The sequence below is a fragment of the Paramisgurnus dabryanus genome, chromosome 15 (genome assembly GCF_030506205.2).
Source record: "Paramisgurnus dabryanus chromosome 15, PD_genome_1.1, whole genome shotgun sequence".
Taxonomy (NCBI): domain Eukaryota; kingdom Metazoa; phylum Chordata; class Actinopteri; order Cypriniformes; family Cobitidae; genus Paramisgurnus; species Paramisgurnus dabryanus.
This window is the reverse complement of record NC_133351.1, coordinates 21,250,747-21,273,872: the sequence shown is the minus strand read 5'-3', so window position 1 is coordinate 21,273,872 and position 23,126 is coordinate 21,250,747. Positions and strand designations below refer to the sequence as shown.

The 23,126-nt window shown below is 38.2% G+C and overlaps 1 protein-coding gene and 1 long non-coding RNA gene across 5 annotated transcripts; one reads left to right on the top strand and one right to left on the bottom strand.

Annotated features, from left to right (window-relative positions):
- Window positions 1-2,249: 2,249 nt before the first annotated feature.
- aff3 (AF4/FMR2 family, member 3) lies at window positions 2,250-20,726 on the bottom strand. Of its 4 annotated transcripts, XR_010526165.2 has the most exons (20): window positions 20,606-20,726; window positions 20,008-20,289; window positions 16,556-16,633; window positions 16,401-16,434; window positions 15,058-15,115; window positions 14,449-14,500; window positions 11,164-11,201; window positions 10,667-10,859; window positions 7,235-9,241; window positions 6,805-6,914; window positions 6,375-6,534; window positions 5,943-6,076; window positions 5,788-5,851; window positions 5,504-5,640; window positions 4,966-5,037; window positions 4,776-4,869; window positions 4,578-4,627; window positions 4,279-4,472; window positions 3,778-4,081; window positions 2,250-3,499 (listed from the first exon to the last, which is right to left on the bottom strand). XR_010526165.2 is itself a non-coding variant. In XM_065248952.2 (19 exons), the coding sequence occupies exons 2-19, from the start codon at window positions 20,077-20,079 to the stop codon at window positions 3,960-3,962; spliced, it is 3,669 nt and encodes a 1,222-aa protein (XP_065105024.1). In that variant the 5' UTR covers window positions 20,080-20,289; window positions 20,606-20,726; the 3' UTR covers window positions 2,253-3,959. The 4 variants fall into 4 exon arrangements, 3 of the variants coding, with proteins under 3 accessions (XP_065105024.1, XP_065105026.1, XP_065105025.1); XM_065248952.2 differs by having other exon boundaries at window positions 2,253-4,081; XM_065248954.2 differs by lacking the exons at window positions 20,008-20,289; window positions 20,606-20,726 and adding an exon at window positions 19,097-19,380 and having other exon boundaries at window positions 2,254-4,081.
- LOC141280834 (uncharacterized) lies at window positions 16,563-22,429 on the top strand. The gene is made up of 3 exons (XR_012335109.1): window positions 16,563-16,666; window positions 17,656-17,759; window positions 21,996-22,429. It is a non-coding gene; the product is annotated as an uncharacterized lncRNA (long non-coding RNA).
- Window positions 22,430-23,126: the final 697 nt, after the last annotated feature.

Below are 23,126 nucleotides of genomic sequence, written 5' to 3'. Positions count from 1 at the left end.
ACTTAGACATTTAACAAATGCATGAACCAGTTTATATAAATAAAGTGGATTATTGTAAATAACTTGAATATTAACTTTGGTTAATTTGGGGTAAACAAACAATTATTAAAACCATTTAAGCCATATAAGAATAATTCAGATGTATGTAGGCCTATGGCAGTGATTCTCAAACTGGGGTCCGGGGCCCTCAGGGGGGCCGCAAGATGGTGCCAGGGGGGCCCCAGTTTTATGACATTTTATAAAATACATTAATTTATCATGAATTCTGTGTAATTAAACCTAAAAAAAAATAAGGCTACTAACCAACAGCACTACTTTGTATAACTTAATATGTTTTGTTTAATTAAAATGTTAAATTTTAGAACAGTTTTTGTCATAAATTTTCTTTGGGGGGCCGCGAAGGAATGCATCGTACACAAGGGGGGCCGCACGCGGAAAAAGATTGAGAACCACTGGCCTATGGTTATCAGCTGTGCATCTTGACATCAGATGTGGGTAGCAACGGATTACATTTACTTTGTTACATTTACTTGAGTAAATATTTTTGGTAACTAGTACTTTTAAGAGTATATTTAAGGATGGGGTCTTTTACTTAAGTACATTTCTAGTAAAAAAAAAACACTGTACTTTAACTTTGCTACATTTGGTGGCGTTACCATAGGCCGTTACTCTGTTACTGTCAAATGGTAATAATTAATAAATATCAATATAGCCTCCTGACACCCAACAATTCATTTTTGTCCTTTGTAGTGGACTTGAGCTTCAGACCTCTAAGTCAAGCACAATTTGTTCAGTACTGTGAAGAGGACATCCTGGGCTTTCTAGTAATACCATTATTTGTGGGGACGGGTCTTACAGAGCACACAAACTTTCTTTTCAAAATAATGACAATTGCAATTTTCACATTTTATGGCAATAAGGGTAGTAAGAAAAACTTTATTTGCACATAATATGGTGTCTTGATAATCATCAATTGTTCTTTCAACATGAGAGTCTAGACTTCAAATTTAGCAGTATTTCAGAAATGTAAAATAATTCTGACCCTTATGAAACGAAACACAACTTTTATTTGATGTTCTTTGTATTGGACACCAGGACGTTTTGTTTCACTTCTTGTAATAGGCAGATCTATGACAGATGCTGAGACGTAAAAAAAATTTGTAACACTTTACAGTAAAGTTGTACATTGTTGTAAAGTGTTAACATTATTATGGATTAACTAACTGCCCACCCAGGCCCCATATTCTCTAGCTAGCCCCCATTATTTTGCCATTAATCATAGTAATAATAATAATTATTAAAATAAATATTATTACATTTATTATATTTAAAATTATTATTATTGGTTGCTATTATCTTAGCAGATAATTTCCTTCTGATGTTTATTGTTGTTGTTAAAGTAAGTAAGTAAGTAAAATTTATTTATACACATTTCATAGATAAAAATCACAAAGTGCTTCACAACAAAAGAAGAATACACAAATCAAAAACCATGGTTACTACACTTTTACTATAATAAAACCATAATAAATTTTTATAAGAGTCTGTCCAATATTTCTGTTTATTTTAATAAAATAAATATTTCATGTTGAACGAGTTCTAATTGAGTCATTTTCAGTTCCGTCTGGACGCAGTGCTTCACTTGGAGAAGCACTTCTTTCCCATCTTTATTTTGTTTTTACATATGGTATTTCGTTATGTTTATGTTTTTAAGAATCCTCCTACTTTCGTACTTTTCAATAAAGATTTGATGATCTTCTTCAAGTCGTTAAGATTTGTGTATAACAAAAAAGCCCTTAAATTGTATAATCTTCTTAAGGTATTTTTTGATAAGATCCCCCTTGTCTCAAATAATTTTTTTTTTTTTTGTATTTATTTTCTTTGTGTTATCTGTGTTTATTATGTTTACTTATATTTTATGCTGCTATTTGGACTTCTTTGCAAACTATTAAGATGTGTATCTTGAATGTTGTTTGGTTTTTTGTATGATTGTTTAAGCATTAAAAAAAAAAAAATTTCTTTATGTTTTATTAGGCTTGTTCGACTTCATGGGGTGCTGCGAGAACCGACAGGGGAATGACGTCAACGTACCGCGAGAGCGAGTCGAGAAATCACAAGTGGAAGTCTAATTTTGAATCGCTCTCGCGGTACTTTGACGTCATCGGCGTGTCGGTTCTTGTAGCGCCGCATGAAGTCGAACTCACCTATTATTTGCGGGCACGCGCCTCATGAGTTCAAACAGCGGGCATTCTGGATTTAACTGATGCTCTCCTCAGACGACAGTTTTCGTTTCTGTGGTAAATTATGAGGTAAGTTTTTGATAATTTCTGGTTACTTCATTAAAATAAGTTTATAGTAATGTTGTTGTTAGTAATTCGATATGACTAATACATTATGAACTTTAATATTGACTGTTGATGACTGTATGACGGAACTAACCATGACCATATAAGGCAAATACCTCGTTGTACATTTGTCTGTCATGCACGTGCACGTGTTCTTTGACGCATTCGCATAGATTCATTGTAGTAACAGTTGACATTGTGGCAAAAAATATAATACTTTGGAAATTTTAAGAAAGGTTTTAGGGATCCATAATTCCACATAGGGATTGCAGTAAATATCACACATAAATAAAGATAAATAAAGATGTACCTTGACAGCGATCATAAAATGTTTTGCTCATCCATCATGACGTCTCTGTTTATCGGTAGCTAATGATGGATTGCTTGAATATAAAAAGAAATTAAAATCTTAATCAGCTGGTCTACAAATCATAATGGATTGCTTTGATTTATAAAGACCACAAACTTCATCATTGTCAACATCACAAACACTGCAACAATCTACAGTAAAAACACTTTAATTAAAAAAGCCTGATTATGTCTCTTTTTACAGTACAAGCTTTACAACAACTTCACAACGTCATAAATTGTCTTGCATAGACTGAGTACATGACATTTTGCTGACTATTTAAAAACAGCACCATAACATCTACATGACATATTGTACAAAGAACTTCAGCCACATCAAGAGTGTTTTAAAGATACTCCATGTACTGATTTGAAAAGACTCATTAAAAACATAGAAACACAAGAATTTTTTATTATATCTTATATAAAAATGTGGCACATTTTGGAAAAGCAGCATTTCAAGAATTAGCCAGCAAAGTTCCTTTAGAAAACTTGCAGCAAATAAAAAATTGAAAAACAAGTACTTAAGAACTGGATGGCCAAGATTGTTTCATTTTGTCCGTCTTGATTGCAATAAACAAAACATGACTGTTTTTGACATGAAGGTGATCTTGGATTTTATCACTTTTAATGCTTGGTAGCATGTATTCTCAGATGTCATGCCCATGGGCTGTTGGCCGAACGTCTAATAATCCATACGGCACACTTAACTGGAAACACTTCGGCAGCTTCAAAGTCATCCTCTGGTTGATTGAATTATATAGGATTTTGGGGAGGCATGTGTGTTGCGTTCTGTAACGGTCCATCTGGAAAAAACACAAATCCGTCTGATCGATGTATGCGAGGTTCATAGCATAAAGTCTTTTAAAGACATCAAAGAGTTTTGCTTGGAGCAGATAGTGGAATCTAAAAGAGATTGCTATTGTTCGGTTGTAAATGACAGTTGCACACTGGTCTGTTATTGTGGCGACATCTCCCCGCCCTAAACATGACACGGTACAATGTGAACCGTGATTTGTTGCTTTACATGCCAGTCATCTGGATGCTTGGGTTGAGCCATTCAAAGCACCCATGGTTCCCATACCTTTAGTAGGAGACTAAGTAGGGTGAGGAATGTCATAGATGTCCACTTATAAATCCCAGTCTTGACATAATAACTTAGTGCAGTCTTGATTCAGATCTGTTGGTCACAGACTTCAAATAACTGTACAATGTTTTGTTATTTTGGCGTTGTTGATGTGGGATGTTTGAGTGTCTGTTACAGTGTTATGATAGATTAGCACTGATCCGGATCCACTGAAGCCCCTGCCTGGTGTACTGGACGATATGAGCCATGCTGCTGTGCAGAGTCAAAGGTCCAGTCAGTGTGTTCAGATAGTTAAAAAATTCTAGTGAGAGAAAGACAGACAATTTATTTGCATGTGTATATAAGAAAATCAACATTACATCATTTATATCATACAGTAAAAACAATGGCTTATAAAATAACATTTACAGAATTACAAAAATAGAGGAGATAAAGGAAAAGCACATCATTTTCCTACACGGCACAGCATCTCATCTTGGAAAAATCCTGAGGTCTTACCTTTATTTTCCTTGGCCAGGGTATCAGCCACCTCCCAGTACTCGTAACTGTACAGCACACTGTTGGTGATATTCAGGTGGTTTGCTGCCATCTGGTGGATACGATGGGGAATGCTAATGACACTGCTTGGTGAGCTGCCTGGATGAGATCCCATTATATTGACAGAACAAATAGAAGCAGGAGGTACAGCTCCCCTATAGAAGCACAAATACAGATGTGTTGACACTCAAGCACAGCATATAGGCCACTAACAGCTGCAATATATTTGAATTTGCAGTCCAAGCATTATTAAAACCTACTTTACAGAATCGTTCCAGGGAGGGGGTTTGTGTGGTGCTTTTGGAGAACCCTAAATAGAGTAGATAAACATGTATACAGGTATTGTTTAAACAGCACATATTTGTTCTGTATTTGCTTGATATTATTTTAACTGTCTTTTGTGTTTTGCAGTGATAATGTTACAAATCCCTTCAACACACACAAACATACATACATACCTTAAAATAGTCTAGTAGGACTTTAGAGTATTTTAAAGCGTTGTCCTTCTTGAGTCTAAACATTTGCCAATAAAGGAGTGCAAGACAGCGGAAACTAAAACCCAGAAATAAAATGTGTCTTTCATCAAGAGACTTTAACAAGATGCAGCGACCAGTCAAAATAATTCAAAATGTGAAGTGTTGCATTTACCATAGTACAGCAAGCTGTTTGTCCTCCTGACTGGCTCCAGGACCTGCATGACTTTTGAGTCTCATTGCGTACCTAACCATTACAGAGAACATAAATAATCAATACAATAAAAAAGTCTTAATTTAGTAGATCTAGTTGTATTGAATATGTCTTAAGAACTAGTCTGACCAACTAGCAATTAGTTAGGGCTAATCAGACCCGTATACATTTTTATGTAACTGAATTCAAACAGTTATGATCAGTTTTGAAGAAAAAAACTAACTTCTGAGACTAGTCTAAACTGTTTATGCAACCGGCCACAGGTTTGATTGTTGGTCAGAAATGTGTTGCTTAATTGTGATTTTAGTACATAATTTTAGAGATATCTTGTATTTCCTCATTTAAGTAGATAAGACTTTAGTCTTGCATGACTTAAATAACTGCTTGGAGGTGTTGCAAGCATGGCCACCTAGTGGTGCGGCTTACCTAAAGGGACTTTGTTATAAATTACTGTCTGCCATGTGAATAAATGTAAATAAAAAACAAAGTTTTTAAACACCTGATGAGCTCCACAGTTTCAGCATACATGGCGTAAGGAGACTTGGATTCAAGTGGTCCCTCTTCCATTGCTTTCCCACACTCCATAAAGGACAAAGCAGCATCCACATAATTTACAGCTTTACCTAACTTATCCACCTTAGAAGAGGCAGACATTAAGAGACAAAAGAGATGTAAAAATACCAATAGACTATACAGTACATTGGGTCCTTAAAAAAAAACAATAAATCTATGTCTACTGGCAACATGCAGTTTGTAAGGTGTATGTTCGCAGTGATGTCACACCATAGCATCTGCTCGATGTTTCAACCTTTTGGCCTCATGCATGTAGTACTCAGCATGATGAGAGCTATTGTGAGAGGAAGAAAAATGTATATGTCATTCAATATTGTAATCTAAAGCATTGTTGAAATGAATAAAAGAATCAACTTTAAACTTACTCTTCACTGATAGGTACAGTTCCTCTGTAGTGCAGAGGCAGGTTTGTAGAAGGAACTCGGGATCCAGAGAGATGCTGTGGATGTCCTGAAAGCCCAACACACTCCTTTTCTACCTTGGGCTGCATTTTTTGGACCTGTAATGCATTGTTCTTTATACATAAAAGTGCCGTGATTTGTCAAGTATGATATAGACCAACTTAAAATGTGACCTCTGCATTTAATCTATCCTAAACACATGCACTCGAAGCAGTAAGCAGCTATCGGAGAGCAATTAGGGAAGACGTGCCTTATTCAAAGGCACCCCAATTGCAACGGTGCCACCCATGAGAATCAAACTGGTGGCCTTCAGGTTACTGTTAAGCCACGGCTGGCCCCATTATTGCAGTGTTTAAAGAAAGGAAAAACTGCTTTGATGCGTGTTATTTTACGTACCTGTATTTTCTGTGTTGTTGAATCTCTGTCTTTCTCTAAAGGTGTGTGGTACTTTTCAGTATGCTGAGATTTCACTGAGGGCTTTGAGCGCTCTACTAGGTCAGATGGAGGAGATAATGGGGACAAAGGCCTCTTGGAGTAAAAATAATCTTCTTGACGTCTGCATACACCGGAATAAAGAGTATCATCCAAAGAGCACAAGCCATACAGTAAACATCAGATAACGTCCTAGCAGAAAATCAATTAATCGACCTTTTCCATGTTTTTGTGCCAAAGCAGCACTGCAGAACAGCATGACTATTAGATAAATCTTGCATTGTAAAAATAAGATTTATTAGCAAAATATTAGAAGCAGTTCATTTAACTTTACCCAAGCAGTATATGCACAAAAGTTACTTATAGCAAACAAAGTGTTTAAGTCTTAATATACCCATTTTGTTTGATGTCAGAGCAAGTTTCTTCAGTCTCTCTGTTGATTGTGACGGGAAGCTTTTCTGTGCGAGTTCTCTTATTGTCCCTCTGAGCTTCTCCATTATCCGCCTGATACAGCAAAACATACCAAAAATGGGCAAATGTACAAAAACACATATATCTAAACACCGTGAAGGCGATTTTACCAAGCAGGTCATGTTCCTGGATCAAGATCAGATTTTAGGGATAGGCTGGATTGGATTGGTTAAGATTATGTTTAGGACTAGGGTTGGGGGCTTATGTACAATTCGTATCAATCCCTCAGTTTATCTCTGATTTTAGAGATAGGGTTAGGACAGTGTTACCAACAGAAGATGTTGACCCAGCAACACATCTTACATACTGAAGCAAAATCCCATTTACAACATCACATTTAATGTTTCTCTCACTTTTCTTTTACTTCTGCCATCACTAGGCAGTTGCTCTGAATGGTGCAGATGTCTCATTGATGTCTTTTCTTTTGTTTTTCCTGATGATAAAGATGAAGATGAGGACTGTTTCTCTGGAACCTCATTTGTATCAGGGACTCTGGCCAGAAGCGAGAGGTCTATTCTCACGACCAGATTTCTTAGGCCTCGATGCGAGATGGTCGGAGAATGTTCAGTACGCCCGAAAGGAACCAAGGTGTAGAGTTTGTGCCTGCCCCGACCTCGCTTATCTGTCTCTGGGGTGCTTAAGCTTGACTTGTTGGAGTGACCACTAGTACCTGTGCTCTGTTTGTTGTGCCTCTTTTGGCTTGATGTTGAATCTGCAGGGACTTTGGCAACATTTCGTGGAGGACTAGACTCTGATTCTGAATCAGAGGAAGATGACGAAGAAGATGAGGAAGATGAGGAAGATGATGAATGTTTGGGCTTGATGACAGGAGTAGGGGAGGGTGGAGAAAGTGGAGGAGATGGACTGGAGTCTAGTACATGAGAACGCAAAGAAATTTCCTCATTACTCTGCCTTCTCTTCTTCCTCCTCTGCTCTTCAAGGTTCAGTCCGTTGCTTTCCTGTAAAGGTTGATGCTGGCTATTCGTATGAGGTCTTTGCTTTGGCTGCACTGGTTGCCATTCAGCTTCATGCTCCCTCCTCCTTCTCCTTTTCCTCTCTCGTTCCCCTTCCTCTCTTCTCCTGTCTTCGTCGTCTTCCTCTTCCTCAGAACTCCGAACCCAACGGCGCCTTGTTAGCTGCTCCTCCGCCAGTCTCCTGTGTCTCTGCTCTTTGCCGGTTGGCACCAGGGTCACTCCCTGGGCTTTACCTCGGTTGTCCACCTCCGGCTCCCTCTCTCTTGGGTTTGACTCTTTTTGTAAATGCCCAGTTCTGGGAACTGGCGTGTCCCCGAGTTTAACCCTGGGCTTTGGGCTGGAACTTTGTTGAGAACTTGGTTTAAAACTGGATTGCTTGGTATCACAGAAAGGTTTAGACTTAGAGCTAGAGTTGGAGCTGTGGCTGGATCGACTGCTCACGTCGTTTCTGGATGAGTCTCTGGATTTCGATGTGGGACCACGGTCAGAGCTCTTTGAAGTGTTGAAATGGGATGAATTTCCTGATTTGGAGGTTGACCGAATTGAAACTCCTGTAGGTTCTCTTGTTCTGTGATTATGTTCAATACTATGTTCAGGTAAGTGCTTAGGTGGTTTTGGGCTTGGTCTAGAGTTAGATTGATGCTTGGGTATTGGGTTTGAAGCTGGGTTAATCTTTTGCTTGGCTATGGATTCAGAACCTTTGGCTTCAGGCTTGTGTCGGAGGTCTTTCTGTGACTTATTTGTTAAGCTGTGTTTGGAATGATGTTCTTGGGGAGGACCAGGTCTAGTGTCTCTGGATCTAGAGTCTTTAGTTCTAAACTCCTTTCTCTGTTCAGTGTTATGGTCCGAAGGCACCCATGGCCTGACTTTGGGACGATGCGGTGTATTGGAGGCAACAGTTGGTCGTGCAATGTGCCTGGGACTTTCAGGCTGAGTAGGTCGATCCTGAGGGTATGTTAAACAATCTTGGGTAGGTATTGTGTTGGATGAAAGACTTGGACTGGGGCTTCTGGGAGGATGCAGTGGTAAAGGGCTGGGACTTCGACTACCTCTAAAGCTCTCTCCTGGACTTGGGCACACACTTGGCACTGGGCTTGGCACAAGGCTATTTCCTGGACTGGGGCAAGGACTATATTCAGGGCTTGCACGAGGACTGTTTCTAGGGCTATAGTCAAATTTTGGACTAGGGACAGGACTTTCACATGGACTGTAATCCCGTCTTGACTCCGAGTCTCTGCTCCAGTACTTTCCTGGTGATGGTCCTCGGCCACTGTCCGATTTTGGACCCCGGCGCTGTCCTCCTCCAGGGTCGTGGTCTGTCAGTTTTTTGGGGACTTTCTCAAGCCACCTGTCGAGCTGCCACTGTGTGGTTGGTGGACTCTCCGTCTATGCAGAAGTAAATGATATTAAGTAAGTAACATTGAGAAAAAAGTTTCAATTGGTTACATTTTTTATAATTCCAAAGAACTTTAAAAATATAAATTTGTTACAGTAGAGGAAATCTGCCGTAAACGATGACCACAGTACAACCACAGTTAATACAAAATGATCTGCATGAAAAGGCATTAATAATAAAGTATGTGTAAGTAGCAGTTATGTAAACAGGCTAGTGTGTCAGTGGGAAAGAGAGAGAGAGAGAGAGAGAGAGAGAGAGAGAGAGAGAGAGAGAGAGAGAGAGAGAGAGAGAGAGAGAGAGAGAGAGAGAGAGAGAGGCAACAAACGAATGGAGACTCAATAAACTTCAACAAACCCTTTCTTCACACTTTCACAATAAAATTTCCCATTTTACCTGCAGCTTAATATTACTACTGAACTGAATGCTAAAGAAAACAATTTAGACAGTATAGAATATCTGAAGTAATACTCACATAATAATACAGTAAGCTCCAGGACAGACTGTGCTTTTCTTACTCTCCTCTGATAGCTGACCAGAGCTAAATTAAACTTTTACTCCTGCACTCAAACATTCCCCCTTCCCCTTTCTCTCTCTCCAGCTAACACACTGCATCTCTTGTGCCCTTTCCCACAGCCCCTCCCTTCAAACCCCCCTTCCACCTGGAACCGTGTGGCGTTTCCAAGCCGTTCCTCAGAGACGCTGCATGGCTACACGTAGATGAAAAACACATGGTGTTCCCTCCCATATCCACAGGTTCCAAATAGATGGCATGTTCAGTAATAGAGCCAGCAATGTCACACAGACACCTTCATTCATATGCTGGTGCAGCCCTACATTACTGCTGTATTCAGTCCCTCCCTCTGACTCTTATAAAATTCTTAACAACCCTCCAAAAAAAAACCTTTACCCTTACAGCCATATACTTCATACCAAAACAATACCGCAACAAGAGAAGATCTTTCATTAGCAAGTTTTTGGAACAGTTATCAGATCTGTTAAGTAATAAAAAGCTTTATCTTAACCTTATTCAGATTAACAAAAATAAACAAACTGTAAGAAAATGTTTTTGTTATTGTAACAATTGCACAATACCACTTTTTACAGTGCAGTGCTGCGCTTTGTTCTGCTTTCTGTGCCGAAATTCATGTGGACATTAATTGCATTGGGTAAATGGGTACATAAAGCACTTCCTATCTATTTAGTCATCTGGTGCACCACATGTTGACATGACACCAAGATTCAAAGTCTCAGGGGGCTACAATCCTGTGGCCCCCTTCCACATTCCTCTCTCTCCACCCCCACCATTCCCTTTTACCTCTTCCGCTTAAAACACATATGAAAAGAAAAAGACTGAGGGTAATAGTAAATAGAAGATTGCATGCCACTTTAAGATATTAGTGTGAAAACCGGTTTACCTCGGTGCTACAGTTTAGTTTCTGCTGTTGGGATGGTGACCCATACTGGGTGAGCGTTTCTGGGCTTGGGCTGCGTGATCCCCTGCGTGGGCTGCTTTCCCACTCACTAGAGGAGTCTGATCCCGAAGACCCTGAGCTAGAATGTCTCACCCGTCCGCCATGTGTGCGTGTGCGCTGCTGCTGGCCTGACAAGCTGTCAACCAATGTAAACAATGTACAATATTTTGCTTCCAAGTCTCACACACAAGATATAAACTTATTTTAAATAACCAAACAAATATATAGACTGAACACTGACAAAATACTTGAGTGGTGCATGTGTGAGGTTGAACATGTTGAATAGCCAAAAGAAACTTAGACCGGATTGTCATCCAGCTGTCACATTCCACATATTCTGACCTCTTCGATATGTATTACACACAGGCACCAGTGTTACAACATATTTATACCTAATTTAATTACAAACATAAAGAAGACATCACAATGCACAAACTTACCGCTCATTATCGGCCCAAGATGTTGTTTGCTCACTTCCCTGTTTGATAGATCAGAATACATGAAGGACCTTTAAAACTCAAACTTTTCAACTGCATGGTCATTATTGGCATCTTTACCAAAGCAAAAAGGAACATTGATCACAGCACAGTCTAGCAGTAAGCTGGAAAGGTCACGAGCTGTGTCTTTAATGACTCAGCCTGTTATGACTCATAAACCAGGAGTATTGGGTTGAGATAGGGTGTGGGATACATGCACACACAAGTGTTCTCAATTTAACAGTCCGGATGAACACTATCATTACAGATCAGAGCAAAAACAAAACAAAAACTGAAATAAAAACAAGAAATATCAGTGCTGCAAATGAAGTGTTATAGATTATAAAAGGTGTTAGGCTTTAAGCACTGTCAGAATTTATTTTATCTAACTGTCACTGGGATGGGACCTTTAACAAAACTTACAGAGTTCATAGTAGTACCTCAGAGGTACATAATTTTGAGATACTAATAGTACATATGTGACCATGGACCACAAAACCAGTCATAAGTAGCACGGGTATATTTGTCAATCCATTGTATGGATCAAAATTATTAATTTTTTTAATGCCAAAAATCAATGGGATATTAAGTAAAGATCATGTCTCATGAAGATATTTTGTACAATTCCTAAATTTATTAATAATTAATAATATGTATTGCTTCAGATTCTAGTTTTTTGAATACATTTATATCTTGACCCTTATGATTGGTTTTGTGGTCCAGGGACAAATATTAGTAACTCAAAGGTACATAATGATAAAAAATGTATGCAAATCATAGCTAATGGTACATCTTAGGACCTTTTTAAAGGGTCACAGGCAGGGTAAGTTTTTTTCTAACAGTGTACCTTCTGCCAGCTGTGCATGAGAATCAACACATAATGGAGTTTCTGTGCTACCTTTGTTTTGTCTTGGTGATGGTAGAGTATACATTACATAAGGTTTGTACAGAAGGTATACTTTTCACACTAATATATACATGAAGTATACATTAAAGTGAAAAGACTTATTACAACTCTAGATTATAAATAAATGCAAGAAAAAGACTTAAGGCCGTTTCACACGGTACGCGGCAAGCGGCAAAATTGCCGCGCGGCTTCAGGTTTTCTCTTGTATTGGAAGCGTTTTGTGCAGCATTTAGTGCAAATATGTTTATCTTCAACGGCGCCTGTCATGAAGTACCATGTCCGGAGAAGGAATAGGATTTTGGGTGCACTAGCAAGGCGTGTGGACCAACTCCGCTTCACCTCTGTAACCGCCCCCCTTTGCCGCTTTCCGCACGTCTCCTATTGAAAAAGAACTAAACACTCGCGGTTGCCGCGTACCGTGTAAAACGGCCTTTACTAAACAAAGAAATAAAAGAAAAGGGCCAATCACCATTCAGTATGCACAGGTCTGCATACTAAAATACAGCCCTGAATGGAATAACAGTTTAGGTCAATAAAAGATTTTGAAACTGTAATGCTGTATAAAACAAAAAGACTAAAAGTAACTTAGCAAAGTTTATTAAAGGGTGTTTTCACACCTAGTTTGTCTGAGCCCTCCAAACGCTCTCAGAGCAGTTAAGGGTGTAAATGTGAACAAACCAAGTGATCTCAGACCCCCCTAAAAGGACCATAAAGTGAACTGAACTCAGACCACGTCAGAAGGTGGTCTGAGTACTGTTCGCTTTTGTGGTTCGATTTCTATTTGATATGTAAAAACAATGTGGTCCCGGTCCGCTTTGCGTGTCGTTTTGACATTGTATCAAAATCAACTGCTGCACAGAAAGCAGGGATCTGAGTTCTTATGAAGTTGTGATGTAAACAAGAAAAGGTCTGAGATCACTTCAGTTCTGAAGAGGACCAAAAAAAAGAACTGGGTCCTCTTTTGAATCCACCATATTGTAAACACCAAAAGTGCTGAGGTCACATTCGGCTAGTTCCTTTTCTGGTTCACTTTAAGTGAACTGGGTTTGGTTCTTTTAAAATGAACTATATGTAAAAACACCCTTAGTCTGTATGTTCAGGCTGGTGTTAAGTAATTGCAGAGATGTATGGATGAGGAAAACATATATGAGGATATCAACATGTTGCCTTGCAAGGTCTGCAGTGAGACATGTATGATAACAGAAGTGTCACAGGAGACTGTAAGTGTGTGCAACTGTGTATGCATGTTGTCATACATGAACATATGAGCTGGAATGTGTTTTGTGTATTTGGATGTGTAAGCATTGGTAACTTAAATTGGCTAATCTGTTCTACAGTATTTACACTGTTAGATAAAATGGTCAAGATATACCCTTTAAAAATGTTCTAAAATGTTCCATTATTAGGTATAAATACACCTTGGTAGTAATATGTGACTTTGAGATGCTCATATGTATTTTTAAGGTATTAATATGAACTCTTGGGGCAAAGCTGTACATTTTAAAAGGGTACAGACCTAGTGACAGCTGGGGTACATATTTTGACATTTTTTTCTGACACTGTACTGTAGTAAGCATAGTACAAATGTAAATCCAGATCTTAAACTTGAAGAACTGTTTGACAAGAGTGTTTCATACTGGCAATAAAATCTGTGGTGCCATGAATTTAGCTTTATTAACTTGAATGTCTTAAACTGTATGTGACCCCTGAACAAAATTATAAGGGTATTTGGATAAATAAGCTTTACATTGATGCATGGTTTGTTAGAATAGGACAATATTTGACCATGATGCAACTATTTGAAAATCTGCAATCTGAGATGGCAAAAAAATCTAAATATTGAGAAAATGGCCTTCAAGTTGTCCAAATGAAGTCATTAGAAACATACACTGTAAACATTTTGCAGCATTTTTGTCAAATCAACAAATTTTTTATGTTACTTTAATTCAAAATATTAAGTCAACTTGCATTTATAAGTTATGTCAACTTTTTTAAGCCACAACTTAAAATAGTAGGTTGAATTGACTTGCAAAACCAAGTTTGGTTTAACTTCATGTTGCATATTTTTTTACAGTGATTACTAATGATAAATAATAGATGGATGTTTTTACGAAAATTTACAAAATATCTTCATGTAACATGATGTTTTCCTAATGATTTGTTGCATAAATTTTTTTATAAACAATTAACCCATGCTATGTATTTTTGGCTATTACTACAAATTTACTTGTGCAACCTGTGACTGGTTTTGTGTTCATATTTTTTTTGGCTTGTTCAATTTATGTGTAAACCCTATCAAAAAAGTGATATGCACTTCTGACTGTAAGACGGGCCTTTCCTACCTCGTCCCTGTCGTCCTCGTCACTGCTGAGCTTTAGGTCATCAGCAAGCATGCTGGTATAGAAACGACAGAAAAATAGAAAAGAGGGGGGTCAGCAAACACAACCCCACGTCACAGCAGATTAATCCAGCCCGTCAATCTGAAGGACATCTGTTTGTGTATATGTGAGTTTGTAATAAACAGTCTAGCCATATGACATTGTATCACATTACAAGCTTCAAAGAAAACAGACTCATAAAAACAGCGCCTCAGCGTTGAACAGTGCTGTTTTTTGATGGGAGTGCGTTGCAGGACCCTCTTGGGCTGTGTTAACCCACTCTGTAATTAGATACTAACTCAGCAAAGTTTATGAGGTCAGTGAAGTTTGTATGAACACAGTTTTAAACAGCAGTATGAAGTCAGTTTTAAACAGCAGTTGGCCCCAAAATGGGAAATAAATTCCTGGCACCCCCAACTAATTAAACTCACTAATATGTATAGATGTTCAACAATGAATGTGATAAAGTAAATGGTTTATGGTATAATAAAGCTCACAGTTAGAGGTTAGCAGTTAAGACACAACCTGGTGCTTGTTACTGTGGACAGATCGTGTAGTGTGCATTTTACTTACGATTTGTGAGGGGCCACGAGTGGACGGGAGGGGATCCTCATAGAGACACCGTCCCTCACTATAAGAGAAAACATTATCACTAATATGCAGTCTATAGTATAAATTTGTACCTCTGATATACTAATATGAACTCTTTAGGTACAAAGGTGTACTTTTTAGAGGGTACTGCCCCAGTGACGGCTAGGGACCATTTTTTTCTGACAGTGTAGAGGAAGCCAGAGGAACACTGGCTCAACCAATGACACAGGTCTGGGGTGGGACTATCTTTATGGCTAACCACAGACAGACAGGGGGCTTATTTAATTTAAAATTTTAATAAAAACTATTATTATTTAGTATTAATGACAAAATAAATGACATACTTAAACTGTTTTCCGAAGATAAACGGAGGTCTTTCGAGTTTGGAACGACATGAGGGTGAGTCATTTATGACATTATTTTCTTTTTTGGGTGAACTTTCTTTTTAATGTGTCCAAATATCATTCTGTTTTAAACATACTTCCTTCTTTAGCATTTTCACTATCCCAACTCAAATTAAATTCAAATTTAAGGCTGATGATGTTTTATAGCCTATTTAGTCTGAGAGCTTGTTGACCCTTCATTGAAAATCTATGTACGGTATACTGTCCATGTCCAGAAAGGTAATAAAAACATCACCAAAGTAGTCCATGTGACATCAGTGGGTTAGTTAGAATGTGTTGAAGCATTGAAAATACATTTTGGTCGAAAAAAAAATTACGCATTTATTCAGCAGTCCTCTCTTCCGCGTCTGTTGTGAAGCGCATGCGCGAAACTAAAGTCACGTGACTGCAGTGACGTGTTATCGTCAGACATGTTTGCGAAGTTTTTTTTTCAAACTCAGACTGTAAACGAAGCCCTGGTGCAAAAACAAAACAAAAACAGCTGGGGCGCACCAGATAACACGTAAGTCGTCATTCGCATCACGTGACTTTAGTCTCGCGCATGCACTTCACAACAGACACGGAAGAGAAGACTGCTGAATAAAGTGGTATTTTTTGTTATTTTTGGACCAAAATGTATTTTCGATGCTTCAACACATTCTAACTGACCCACTGATGTCACATGAACTACTTTGATGATGTTTTTATTACCTTTCTGGACATGGACAGCATACCACGTAGATTTTCAATGAAGGGTCAAAAAGCTCCTAACTAAATATAAAACATCCTAGACTGTGTTCCGAAAATTAATGGAGGTCTTACAAGTTTGGAACAACATGAGGTTCATTAATGAAATTATTTTAATTTTTGGGTTAACTATCCCTTTAACAGCTTCAAACACTTCAAATGGCTAAGCTCTGTAAATCAGTGTAGGATGTTTACCATGTCTGTGTCGTAAATTGGACTGTTTTTCCTCCTGTGACAAACAAAAAGAATCAACCTGAGTCAGTCTCACAAACAGTGTGGGAGCTGTATTGCACAATATATTGCTGAATTTACCATGCTCGCCTGTAGTATATAATGACCAGTGCTTGTACCTTTGAGTGTGTGTACAGGAAATGTTGAGTACCCCCCTCCCCTGGGGGCTGCTGGTAAGGCCAGGACTGGGTCATATCCTGAAGAAAGATGAGAGGAGAAAGGGTAAAATTGTAAGTGATTTAAACGTTCAGAAAACTGCTTGGAATGTTTATTCTTTTAGTGTAAGGTGCACAGACAGGGGATGTCTTATGATATATGTGTAATTGCCTTCCTTAATGGGTATCTACATCCACTGGCTTTTGTCCACTGAAGGGCTTTCACATGTGATGCTTTGCAGTGGGTTCAGAGAGAGCTATCAGCTAAATTGACTTAAAGGCGGAGTCCACGATGTTTGAAAAACGGTTTGGAAAAGGAGACGGGCCGACTGCCAAAACACACTTATAGCCAATCAAATCAAATCAAATGCCGGGTTGCGTATGTGTGGGGCGGGTCTATCAACAGAAGGTCCAGATTCTATTGGGGTAGGGGCGTGTTTGTTTAGGCGATTTCAAATATCAACACTGGCTTTCAAACATCATGGACTCCGCCTTTAAGCTATATGTGTGCTATAGGTAGGCTACATTATTGCAATTGTACTCTGGTTTTTATTCATAATGCATTAAGTTTAGCAGACGTATACATTCTAGTTTCATTTTGATCCTGTGTTATGAAACATACACTTTAAAACCATTAGGTGAACTTTGCAGAAGAGTTCATGACCATCATTTCAAGCATGGAATTGTGGAAGTGCTGGCATTTCTAATAATATGTGTGATTAAATGAACATATTGTGTAATGTGCCTGTGGCTGTTTTTCTAAAAGCATGTTTGTGTATGGCACCGAACAGGAAGCAGTCTATGAAAAGGTCATGAGTTGTCTACAGCGATAGTTGTCAGGAAAACAGATGTACAGTGAATGTGTTGCAAATGGATTACAAATGGATTAAACATATCTGATTACAAGCAATAAATTAACGCATACAAACTATTACATTTCTTAGAGATATAAAATGTATATAAGCAGCATTTTACAGTCTCATATAAAAATATGGCTTAATTCTCAAAAGTCATTCTTCCTACCCTGTAGCAATATCACTCTCAAAACATTATTCTCTCTCCAGAGCAAAGCTCCTCCCCTTTTCCACTCGTCCACCTGCTTCATTATCTCTCTCGCTGCTTCAGTCACTAAGGACTCATCTCTCTCTCCAACAACAAGGCTTCCCAGGTGAACCTTCCACTGCTTATGTTGACTCTCTATCTCTGTCACTTGTCTCTATCTGCACACTTGTCAGATGCTTTCACAACACCTGTTAATACATGTTAGGGTTTAGCCTAATATCATACTCATACTCACTTTAAGGGGTTAAAGTTGACACAAACAAAGCAACGTGTCCGTTCAGCCTCTCTTCTTACCAAAATATAGTGTGAAGATGTTTTTCATGTGTCAATAGGGGAGTGAAGAAGCCAGATGACTCATGCTTGTAAAAACATTTGCTCTATATCTAAGACCACAACAAGAAGTTTTGCACATCTGTGCATGTGCTACGGAGTTTAGGCTTTTAGTAACAGGCGGATATGAAAAATGTGACGCTGGACTGAGATACACAAATAAAAAACTTCTTAATTCTTTATTAATTGTTACACAAAGTCTTTGTTGGGCATATTAATTGAGAAACTATATTTACTAACACACCCAGGGCCATTGCTAAAAATCATGGGGCCCAATACCAAATTCTTTTGAGTGGGCACCCCCTCCCTACAGTGCATTGAGAAGACTTTACATTAAAGGACCTAAAATCATACATATATATGTTTTATATAATAATTTGATACACAGTATTTAAAACAGATTAGGAGGAGAACTGCTAACGAAACCTACAGATTTGAATCTTTATGAAGTAAAGTGTTTTCCCTCCAAAAAAAACCCTCTTTAGTCCCCTATAAACAATCCTCTTCATACCTAAATTACTAAATGAGCAAGCAGTTGTAAATATATCCCGACCAGAACAGCTAAACAATTCATGTAGCTAAACATTTCTTTAACAATAAACGTTACTGAGCTGAATTCTTCTCAGATCTAAAACATGCATATAAAACGATATCAACTTACAATTTAAGTGCAATGCTTACTTTTCATAGAGGAAATACACATACTCTAGTGGTACTAATAAAATAGTTATGCGTTAGTAATAAATATCACCTGACTGTGATTAAAGCACTTTAGTTGAATAAATGCTGCACAGCTGTCATCTGCCTATGTCTGCAGGTGATTTGAGTGCCATTGTGGTTGTCTGCACACATGGACAACTAAAATACACATATGCCTCCCAAAAATCTTTCTGTGTCTGACTCAAACACAGGTGTGAGACAATATGCATACTTTTCAAAAATGCTTTCCTATTGCATTGCAACTCTGAGCATGTGCACCTCCAAGCACCTGTTTGACAGTCACCAGAATGACTGAGAAAATGAGTCATGTGGAAAGCCAATGTTTGCATGAGTGAAAGTGTGAATGAGTGTGCATGTTAGAGAGATTTCCCAAACTTCACCAGCTTTACTGACCTACTCACTTAAAACTGGTCCTCTCTGTGCTCCAGGCAACACCCCTGAGTGACCATAAGATGCGCATTTGAGCTTTTCTTCTCGTCCTCACAGGTTGTTTTTAATTATTGTCCCTCACACAAATGCCTCAGTAAATATTATTACAAGCGAGTGTCAGTCATGAAGCGCGCAAAATCCCTTGATGCCATTGGGTCTCTGTGGATTAGTCCAAAGCGAGATGCTAAGGCGCAGCGACAAAAATGATGTAACAACAACAGAGGCGAATAATCGTCTTCGCAGAGTGAAGAAAGTCTTCAGTGTGACAGAAGAGGAAGTCTACTTTTGAAATTTTGAATTTGAATATTTTGAACCACCTAATCAAAGCTGCGCGCGCGCCGCACTGCAAAACCGAAAACACCAAACTTGTGCTCAAAGGTATTCTCACCGGAAAACAGTTTAACTGACAAAACCAGAAAGCATCACAGCTCAGAGTAGGCTACAGTCTTATAAATAATGGTTCCTGTAAAAACTTTAACATCTATTGAATCGTTCTTTTCCACAGAAGGCAAAAAGACGAAATAAATGCCACTTTGACTAAAAGGTTATGGTTCTTTTATTATCATTGCTGAGAAGAACCCAATTAAAGTGCAGCACGACAGCACATGATTCTTATAGTTGTTTTAACTAGGCTATTATTGTATTCTTTAATACGCTGGTACTCCCGATTTTAATATTTAACAACTACTAGTAATGTTTATTTTTAACTTATCCAGTTGGAGCACAGTTGTTTCATTTCACCATATACAAGCTGACATGAAAATATAGCTACTCCCAGATTACACAAAATCTCTATTTATCAGTCACAGTTTTTTTTGTAAGTAAATAAAGAACAAACACACGAACTACAGCATTACATTTTAAATGTCACTAACCTGGGATGCGTGTTGAAGCATACAAATACAAATACTCGCAAGCTTTCCCTTATTCCAATAAACTGTAGGCATGTTGAGGTTGGATGTTCAGTTGTCCATTGTGGCAGGCACAGAAGCGCAGCACTGCGCACCGAGCGTCAACAGGTCACGCATCGCACAGTCGGTGTTTCTGTGGAAGCACGCGATGGGCGGAGGCTGAGTGTACCGACGGGTCGGTCGGTGTTGTCACCGTATCGCGTCAGAGCGCTCTGACGGTGATGAACGAAGATGCTCGTAGAGACACTTGTGCGTAAGCAAGAAGGGAGGAGATAAAAGTAAATGAGAAGCTGAGGCATGAATTCATCTGAGAATATCTATCTATCTATCTATCTATCTATCTATCTATCTATCTATCTATCTATCTATCTATCTATCTATCTATCTATCTATCTATCTATCTATCTATCTGATTTGAAAAGCAAAGAGATATATTTTCAGGTTTTTCTAACATTTGTGAATTCATTTTGTCTGCCTGATACACTCATCTCAACTTCACCATTAAAATAAGCTTACATCTCTGAAGAAAGGGGAGGGTGGAGTGCCGGAAACTATTACATACCTGGAAGAGGTGGGAAGTGATTTCCATTTACATCGTAGGAGTTTTAAATGTGCTAATTTTGTGCAGAAAGAGGAAGAGCTAACCCTGTGTTAAGCCTGCACACTTCCCGGGGTGTAGCTGGAGATTTCCCTAGATCACTGATTCAACCACAAGAATGAAGAAACACAAATGTGAATGAACAGACACTGAATTAATTTTTATTAATTTATGGTAAAATCAATAAGATGAGAATTTGTTCTGTGTGGCATTCTGTGAGCTCTTTATGGTATCTTCAATATAGTAATTTTTCTATAGCATAGGTTAAGCTAAATGTTTACATTTCATGTGATACTTGCCTGTTCAAAACACACCACAAGGCCAAGACATTGTTGTGCAGTTACCACAGTGTAATTTATTGGCCAAGGTCACAAAAGTCTTGATAGAGTTCCTCCTTTGATGCAAATCCTCTTTATCTGATTTATCGCCTGCCAGCTGAAAATCGTAATTGGATTGCTTTTAGTGCTTTGAGGTATCATTCATGTTCATAGCAGACGTGGCGCAAAGCAAGTCACATGCCAAAGTAATACCACACCTATAAGACAACCCTACTCAGGAATACCCAATAAACTATATGTGGATCTTCAGTTTGGTTAGAAACAGATGCACACTTGGTCTGCGTGTAGTGGTGACAGGACTGCCCCAGATGTTCTGTTGATTGTCTGTCTCACAGTGGTTTCATTACTCACACACAGCATGTGCTGCTTATGACCTCTCAGTCTCAGTCATTACTCACCCAAATGTAGAGATCCACACCTGGAGGAAGAAAAAGATTGAAACTGAGAACAAGCAAGCAGTGCATGAGAGGTGGTGTATGAGAATAATCGACCCCAAAGAAAGGACACAATCTGACTAAAACAAATCTGTTTAGCTGATTTAAATCTAATGTGAGTTGCACAAGCAACACTTTAGAGTAAAAGGAAAACAAGAGATGCATGGGAAAAGGATATGTTTATGGTTGAGGGGTTTATCAACCATGAATGTGTAGCTGGGTGTTTTTTTTTTGCAGGTAGAATATTATCATGAACAACAGAGTTATTATCTCTAACAGAAAAGAAAGCAATAAAGTGTAATAAAATAATGTATGTCAGTAAACAAGCACAACCTTTACGTTTGGTGCCTTTTTACACATAAACACATGCATATAAACACACAGAGTATATAATGCAAAGGGATTATAAGCATTGATGGATTATGCATATGTTTTACAATATTTAAAAGGGAGAGGGGTCATCTCGAGAGTGGAAATCATAGCACGGGCATCCTTTGTTACAGCTACCAGGGATGTTGGGTCTGGGGGATTGTGGGTTGTCCCTTGGCAGGCCTGTTAAGACATGATGTTTCTCCCTTCCAGCCACAGTGGGGTTGGTTCTCTTCTCCATCGACTCTGGAGACAGGCCCTGAACCTCTACCGGTATCCATGGTGACCCACTGGGAACTCAGATTCCTCTAGGTAGCAAGCCAGAAGGGAGAAAAAGTGAGAGGTAAACTGTACGGTAGGAAGGACAAGTGATGTTTTATTGTGTTTATTCACAATGACTGAGATATTCATGTTTCAATTCCATCACACTCTAAAATGCTAAGCACCATTAACAAACAGTTTAGTTTGCTTATCAATATTTTGAAACTGTACTAAACCAGTAAAGCGGGAACACTGAATATCTCATCCTATAGTTTTTGCCAGCCACACACCGCAACATATGCTTTGTTATTTGAAAAGTGATAAAACATGAAAGGATCGACTAATGATTAAAAAGTAAATGTAAACTTTTACACATCCCTTTCATGAAAAAAAACCTGTAGTATACATTAGTATTTACTATAGTAAACTATAGTTCACAGTAGTATTGTAGTTATTACTGCGTTTAATTACCGTTAATGTATATTATTGAGACATGACATTATACATTGTTGACATTACATTGCATTATGTTATTCCTGTATAGCTCAGTGGTATAGCATTGGGTTAGCAGTGCAAAAGGTCATGGGTTCGAACCCAGGGAAACACACTGATAAAATATGTATACCTAGTAATACTATGTAAGTTGCTTTGGATAAAAGCATCTGGCAAATATGTAAATATAAAAAAATATTACATTACTCTGTAATCTAAACTGAAAATCTTTAGTAATATTTACTATAGTAAGTTCCAAAAAAATTCTAAATACTAAAATGTACTACAATATTGGTTAATTGGGAATAGGCTGCCACCTTGCGGACAGCTAAAAAATTCACTAGTTTATTCAACACAACCTGTTTAAAAACGAGAAAATTGTAAATTATATTTGATCTCTTTCACACAGTTAATCATGCCGTAACCATAGTTTAACAATAGTAACCTTTTTTTTTTTTTTGCTTTATTCATAGTAAAACAATGGTTGTTTTGTAAGGATGTAAACATCTCATCTCATCATGTGTTCGTTATAGCATCTAACCAAACGCGTTTCCAATCCTTTGTAAGACACAAATACACAGAAGATTATTT

What these genes read in the sequence shown, in the direction of transcription:
- aff3 (XM_065248952.2), bottom strand. Translation starts at nt 20,079, where the DNA reads ATGCCTACAGTTTATTGGAATAAGGGAAAGCTTGCGAGTATTTGTATT. An exon ending in AACTAAACTGTAGCACCGAG is followed by an intron (nt 9,242 to 10,666) that starts GTAAACCGGTTT and finishes ACTTCTGCATAG; the next exon opens with ACGGAGAGTCCACCAACCAC. An exon ending in CCCTGGAACGATTCTGTAAA is followed by an intron (nt 4,473 to 4,577) that starts GTAGGTTTTAAT and finishes GTGCTTCTATAG; the next exon opens with GGGAGCTGTACCTCCTGCTT.